General features: G+C 35.4%; 1 protein-coding gene across 1 annotated transcript; it reads left to right on the forward strand.

Annotated features, from left to right (window-relative positions):
• Positions 1 to 4: 4 nt before the first annotated feature.
• On the forward strand, positions 5 to 4,487 carry LOC113072591 (BTB/POZ domain-containing protein 9-like; the record flags this gene model as incomplete). Its single annotated transcript, XM_026245586.1, has 8 exons — positions 5 to 227; positions 800 to 1,031; positions 1,300 to 1,419; positions 1,846 to 1,955; positions 2,032 to 2,221; positions 3,300 to 3,407; positions 3,523 to 3,601; positions 3,712 to 4,487. Coding segments are annotated over 8 exons (1,221 nt in total), but the record flags the coding sequence as incomplete, so codon positions are not given.
• Positions 4,488 to 7,818: the final 3,331 nt, after the last annotated feature.

The following is a 7,818-nucleotide window of genomic DNA, read 5'->3' on the forward strand; positions in this document are numbered from 1 at the left end:
TGCAAGTGAGAAGGAGAAGGAGATATTTCAGGCCCTCTGTCGCTGGTGTCACCACAACGGTGATGGCCCAGAGGCAAAGGAAGTGATGTCAGCAGTGCGCCTGCCCCTGATGACCCTCTCGGAAATGCTGAATGTGGTTCGTCCCTCGGGCCTCCTCAGCCCGGACGACCTGCTAGATGCCATACAGACCCGCTCGGAGAGCAGAGACATGGACCTCAACTACCGCGCATGCTCAGTGCGTTTACTTCTCTCCGCTCATCAGTCTGTAGATACATAGGTCAAAAAGGAGACGTCACAGTTTGGCCGTTCCGCATCAAATTCAATTACAAAATGATTTTTATACACATCGAGTGTCTGCTTTAATGTTTCAAATTATATATATTGAAAATAAAATGTCAAAGTATGGGTGAAATAATGTTGTTCCATAATAGACATATTTATGTAAAAATGTAATAACATCACACTTTTTTCATAGTTTGGCTGGTCCTGCGACTTGAACCGTCTCATTACTGTCTCCAGCCGCCAGAGGGCGCTTCTATGCTGCTCATTTCTCCTGTAGTCTACCACTGAGCAGCGTAGAGCGCCCTCTCGCGGCTGTAGATGGTAAATGTTTTCTCTTGGTGCTTGGTTCTAAATAAATGCGACTTATACTCAGGTGCGACTTATAGTCCGAAAAATATAAAGAATTTATTATGCTAAATTTGAGGTAATACTTTATTTTCTTTAAAGGGATACTCCACCCCAAAAGGAAATTTGTGCCATTAATCAAAAATGTCAAATGTTTCCACTGCTGTGCTGTGTGTTGTAGTCCCCGAGGAGAACATTGCCACTATGAAGCACGGCGCTGTGGTGGTGAAGGGTGAGATGAAGTCTACTCTTCTGGACGGAGACACGCAGAACTATGATCTGGACCATGGCTTCTCAAGACACCCCATAGAAGAAGACGGACGGGCCACTGGCATCCAGGTCCGTTTGGGTCAATCCTTCATCATCAACCACATACGTCTACTGCTGTGGGACAAGGACAGCAGGTAATGCAATATTAAAGAAATAAATCCTTCCAACATTAATTACCTTTATGTCTTTCTAAACACAAAAGAGATTTTTTATGCTTCTCTTTTTCATATAATTTAAAGGGAATGAGAATAGATGCTGATGAGTTCCACCTGTATAATAGCTTTGGATACAAGGCACAATAACTAATCATCATCCTTGTTAAACTTGGCTCATTTTAAATATGCAATATACTTTTTGTTATATGTACCATGCAGGCATATTATTTCTCTCTCTTATCTGCAGGTCATACTCGTACTATATCGAGGTGTCTATGGATGAGCTGGACTGGGTGCGTGTGGTGGATCACTCCAAGTCCCTGTGCCGCTCCTGGCAGCATCTTTATTTCCCAGCACGAGTCTGCAGGTACAACATGTTACACAAAACCATCTTTGAAAAACATTATATTGTTGTACAACTTCCTCTTTTGAAAACATCAAGACAATTACATTGAAATGAAGGCAAGGCAAAAAAGAGCTTTTGCATTCACAAATCAAATTTTTGTTCCAGGTGATTTACTTCTTGCCCAGTGATATAAAAATCCCCAAAGTGTGATTTTTGTATGCACATTTGTATGTAGAATATAAATGTAATGGATTCTTTGATGAATAGCAAGTTCAGAACGGCAGCATTTCATTGAAATAACAATTTAAAAACCTTTACTATTACTTTTGTTCAATTTAATGCATTAATCTCATGCATAACACACAAAAGAATTACTGTGTTTTAAGATGTTATATTGCTAACTATTGTCTGCGTTCGTTAACATCTCTGGTTTGCTTTTTTATTCAGGTTTATTCGTGTTGTAGGGACACATAACACTGTCAACAAAGTGTTTCACTTAGTGGCTCTGGAGTGCATGTACACACACCAACCTTTTACCTTGGAGAAAGGCCTTCTGGGTAATGTAGTTTTTTTATTTTCAGGAAGTTACTCCTACATATCAGCTTGGCTACTGAAACTCATGTCTCCTTGCAGTTCCCAGAGAGAACGTGGCGACCGTGCAGGGATGTGCTAGTGTGATCGAGGGTGTGAGTCGCAGCAGAAACGCCCTGCTCAATGGGGACACAAGCCACTATGACTGGGACTCGGGATACACCTGCCACCAGCTGGGCTCTGGAGCCATCGTTATCCAGCTCGCTCAGCCTTACATGCTGAGCTCAATGCGGTACGAGAGCTTATGTTCAGGGTTCAGTAGAAGTTAAAGGTTATAATTCTGTCATGATTTATTCACACTCATGTCAATGCGGCATGAACATAAAAAAATTATGCTTAGATGATAATAAAGTAAATTCACAGACTCTGTCCAGCTCATAAAATTAAACAGAAGTATCATAAAAGTATTGGAACAGTGAATGGAACAAACAGAAATTGAATCAGTTAGTTGTCAAAAAACCTGCTCTGCCACAGATCTCAAATCTAATTACAGTGGAACCAAAAGCACGTATAGGAAGTAAATAGAAAAAAAAGAAAGCAAGGCAATGTAATAAATTATACAATACACACAGTTTCAAAATTTCAATTTTATTTACATAGCACTATTAAACACAACCATGGGTTGACCAATGTGCTGAACAACAACAATAAAACATTTCAATAAGACAATACATAATAATACTATAAAAACAGTACAGTAGAAAATTCTCAGTTTTAAAATGCTAAATCAAAAAGGTAAGTGTAGCCAAAAACGTAGCCGCAAGACTAAAACATTAAACAGACTCAAGACTAAAATGACAATCCTACTGACAAAATTATGATTTGGAGAACATCTAGAAGAGTAAGCAAAAGTAAATTAGAATCTTCTTTAAAATCAACCCAGATTCAACTTTAAATCAAAATAAAACCTGATTAATATCACCATGAATTGTAGAGGCCCAGAGTAATGCTAAATTATTAACATTAAGACTTAATAGGAAAACTGACATTGTAAATGCATAACAGCAGAAGTGTGCTAGGTCTTTGGGTGTGGTTTCTAAACTTCTCTTGAACTTTCATTGACTTAACATGTTGTGGTGGGATTATAAACAAGAATAAGTGGTGGGAGAATGAACAAGTTTTTTTCTCATTACAGGTTAACCTGTATTTAATGTGGTCTGGCTTGTAATTACATTTTTACTTTGGACAGTTTCTAGACATCCACATTTTTGTTCAAAGGAATAATTTTCCTTCCTTCAAGTTATATTTACCCTTGATATGCCTTTCAGAACTGATGTTTTGACTCTGTCTTGAAATCTGTGTGTTTATAGGTTGCTGTTATGGGACTGTGATGAGAGGAGCTATAGTTATTACGTGGAGCTGTCCACAGACCAGCAGCATTGGGTGAGAGTTGTAGACTGCACTAAGGTGGCGTGTAGGTCAGTGTATTCTTTTTTTATCATCTCATTATTCACCTGTTTTATCATTTTTATGTTATATCTTCCCAGTGTTTATGTATAATTGTAAAGTTGTTTTCGCATGTAATTCCTACAGGTCGTGGCAGACTCTAACATTTGACAGACAGCCTGCATCCTTTATTCGTATTGTGGGAACTCAAAACACAGCTAACGAGGTGAGTGCTCTCTGGACACTTCTGTGACTCTTTCCAGCTTCACTTCAAAGGAATACTTCACCCAAAAAGGAAAATCGGATGAACATATTCCTCTATGCTTTCTCCGCTAGGTCTTCCACTGCGTTCACTTTGAGTGCCCCGCACAGGTGGACATGGTTGTTAAAGAAGGAAGACCTGGACCAGATCAGCTCAAACCAGAATGCAGCTCCCAGAACTCAAATTCACAGAGCCTGATGTCCCAAAAACCCTCCATGTCTCCGCCTATATAGACTGTGGATGGAAGTATGAAAAGACACACTTGAGACACTCATCTTGAAAAGTTGTGTTCTCAAGGTTACGTGCTGCTAAAAAAAGAACTCTTTATATTTATAATGAGAAAATACTTGAGCTGATTATAAGATGATGGTGAATATAAGAATGACTGTCACGTGCACTTATTTTATTACGTTCAGATAACTTTAAAAAACATTATAATAAAAGTATTACAGACCTAGTGTTTTTTAAATACTCTCAGTTATTAGACATCTTACAAATGTTTGTAATAGAAAAGTACATGAAAATTAAAAATATATTTTTTTAAATCACCATGTACTGCATAGGCACAAATATATGCAAAATTATTAACAGTAGAATTTTAGGCTGTATAGTAAAACTGATGTTACTGTAATATAACAGCAGAAGTGTGATGTATATAGATTTATATAGGTTTAGCATTGCGTTAGTAGTGCTAAAGGTTGTGGGTTCGTTTCCCAGGGAACACTCATACTGGTAAAAAAAAAAAATGTATAGCTTAAATTCATAAATGTAATGTAAATGTTAATTCATGTTTGTATTCGTAACTTCTGCAAAATGCCAGTTTGCACTAAAGTTTCAACATCAGCAACAAAAGATATGATCGTTTTCTGTTCCCTTTCCAAAGTTGCCAAGCCTTTTATATTTTGCTATCTTAACTTATAATATAAAATGCAATATTATGTAGCTGCATTTTATTGTTTGCATTTATCCCTTGCTCTTTCTGAACAACATTAGTACAGACTTGGGTTAGAACCCACCAAATAAGAATCATTGGTTCTGTTTAGGATGTTCACAAATGATGTGAGTTTTTTTATAATGCATGTTTGAATTGGGGCTGATTTATTGTCAAGTGATGGTGACACACAACACAGACTCTGTAGTCAAATCACATATTAGCATGCTTCCCTCTCTGAGGAGATTTGGTAAATACTAAGTTTTAATCAGACGGAAGGGTGAGTGACAGAATAATTCCACCATCATTAAGCAACCAGGAACAGACGCACCCTACTTCCTCGCCGCAATCAAGAGACTTCCCCAAAGGCTGGAGGAAGATAGAGACAGACAGACATACACAAAGTGAGAAGTTTAGTGGGATGCCAGTAACCTGCTGAAAAAAAGGCATAACCCTATAAAACCTACTGCATTATATTTGATATGCAAGTTTCTTGGCCCTCTAAATTATTAACATTGTCTATGCATTCTGTCATCTGATATTTCAAACTCTTTACCAAGTAAAAGTGCATTTAGTATAAAATGTCCAGCTTCAGATTTTCATACACTTGTCTGCTGTGAAATCTTCAATGATTTTTCTAAAGTTAATGTAAGAATGACATTTATATTGCTAATAATATTTCAAGATGATTATTTACTGTACTAAAATAAAAGGTTTACTGGATTATACATCACTTTTTAGAAAGTCATGTTAAAATATGATACTGCAGGTTGTATCCTCATTGGATTTCATTGCTATATATATATATATATATATATATATATAGAAACTACAGAGCTTTGTTCATAAAACTAAGCATCTAAATATAATCTTACTAAGACATTAATGTACTTCTAAGCATTTAATTTTAATGTTATTAAAATATAATTAATTTACAAACGAGTTCATAATTCTGTTCAGTTTGAGCCACTGAATAATCTTGAGGTGTTATACGACATTAAACGTGAGGGAAAACATAAACGCTATTTTTCAGATATATATATTTTTTTTGTCTAAAAATGAATAATATATATATATATATATATATATATATATATATATATATATATATATATATATATATATATATATATATATATATTACCTTTTGAAATTGCAAATCAATTTTAATTTGTAATTTGCATTCAAATTTGATTCGTTCACTTGAAAGATTCGTTCAATTCATTTGCGAACAAACACCTTAGCCGATATCAAGATGAACAGGCTGGGTGACATCCTCTCATCCTCAAAAACCACGAACAAAATTACACAAGGTAACGGATAATATTACCCACACACTTAATATACACGTACACTTTCACGTTTATTAGCAAGGATAAACGTGTTTTTTTGTCGACTACAACATCGCGTGGCGAATTACATGAAAGGCTAACTGTTAGTTTGTTCACTCATGAACAGAAAACCGACAACCGTTTTGAATGCTAAACACGGTCATGTTCATACTAAGTTCGACATATAAACGACTGAATTACGATACCATATTTAATAACCACTGACTTAAATGTGAGATCGAGTTTGTGCTGTGTGAAGTGAACTAAACTGCAGTCGACTTTGACAACTACTCGACTTTAGGCGCGCGCTTCGCAGGTCATTATTTGCTATCGTTTTAAAAAGTCGTTATTCTCCCTTATTCTTCCACTAAATTAAGGCCTTAAAGCCCTGGTTTCACAGACAGGCCTTAGCTTAATCCAGGATTGGGTCTTAGTTCAATTAAGATATTTAAGCAGCTTTAATAAAAATGCCTTAGAAAAAAAAATTGCTCGGTTGCATCTTTAGACAAACAATGGCACTAACGTTAGACATGATTATTTTAACATGTCAGTGCAGATTATTTTCAGCTCAAAGATGCATTTTATAGCTTTATAATGTTACAGTTGAACCAACGATGGCAGATGGACTATTCTGGATGTCTTTCATACTTTTCTGGACCTTGACAGTGTATTTTATTTGGCAATGGCAGCCTATGTGTTGGCGGTTGATGGGGTAACGTTAGCTTCAACCGGGGAGCTATTTATTTATTTATTTATTATTATTATTTTTTTTATCTCCACGCCTCGAGTCCTGTTTCATGAAGCAAGTCTACCAAGCTTATTCCAGTTAGTCTGACTCATTGTCAAATGATGTGGTTCAATAAAGCAAATTTAACATAAATCAACCTCAGAAACTGGTCTAAGGCAGGCTAACTGTCAGGTTTAGCTGAGTTCCTCTAACACTGACCAGTAGGAACACAATGATACTCCCTCACTTAATATTATAGCCATGCAGCCTTTCTCTCTGGTTTTATTACAGCTGTACCTTTTATAGTTAAATCAAATATCAATTTTAAATTGCATTTAAAGCATTTAAATCACTATATTAAACTGTTTAGAGAGGAGAAATCAAAACTTTCTAAACAATAAAAGTATTAGGGCATCCACTAGTAATTAAATAAATATTTTTTTTTACCAATGCAAATATGTTAGAAATGATGCATCGCAATACAAATGTCATCTTATATCCTATGCACACTTTTTTAAATCAATGCATCGCATCGTTAACTTTTTGTGCAGATGCACCGAGCAAATCTGTGAATCTTCCCATCTATGTTGGCTTCATTTAATTGATCAATAATACAGAAACAATACAGTAATCTTGCAAAATCTTATTACAATATAAAATAATGCTTTCTATTTTAATATCGTTTAAAATATAATTTATTTCTGTGATGCAAAGCTGAATTTCCATCAGCCATTACTCCAGTATAAAGTGTCACATGATCTGTTAGGAATTATTCTAATATGCTGATTTATTATTAGTGTTGGAAACTGGTTTGCCACCAAACATTTTTTTTTTGCAAACTGCATACTTTTTTCAGGATTCCTTGATTATTAAAAAGTTTAAAAGAACAAAAATAAAATATAAATCTTTTCTAACAATATAAATCTTTGCTATCACTTTCTGATTTCTGAAGGATCATGTGACAAAATTACATCGTTTTCGATGGAACATAAGTGAAAAAGCCACATGGCATTGACTAGTGTTTCTTCACATCATTAAAGCAACATAATAGTTGCTTTCTCATAAGGTTAAAACTACTACAATGTACTACAACTACTACTAAAATACTACAATGTATTTATACCTTAAAGGAATTTGACTAGTTTCCAGTTGTGTATTGACGATCTCGTTGTTGCTTGATTATGACATGGAG

The sequence above is a fragment of the Carassius auratus genome, unplaced genomic scaffold (genome assembly GCF_003368295.1).
Source record: "Carassius auratus strain Wakin unplaced genomic scaffold, ASM336829v1 scaf_tig00009580, whole genome shotgun sequence".
Classification (NCBI taxonomy): Eukaryota; Metazoa; Chordata; class Actinopteri; order Cypriniformes; family Cyprinidae; genus Carassius; species Carassius auratus.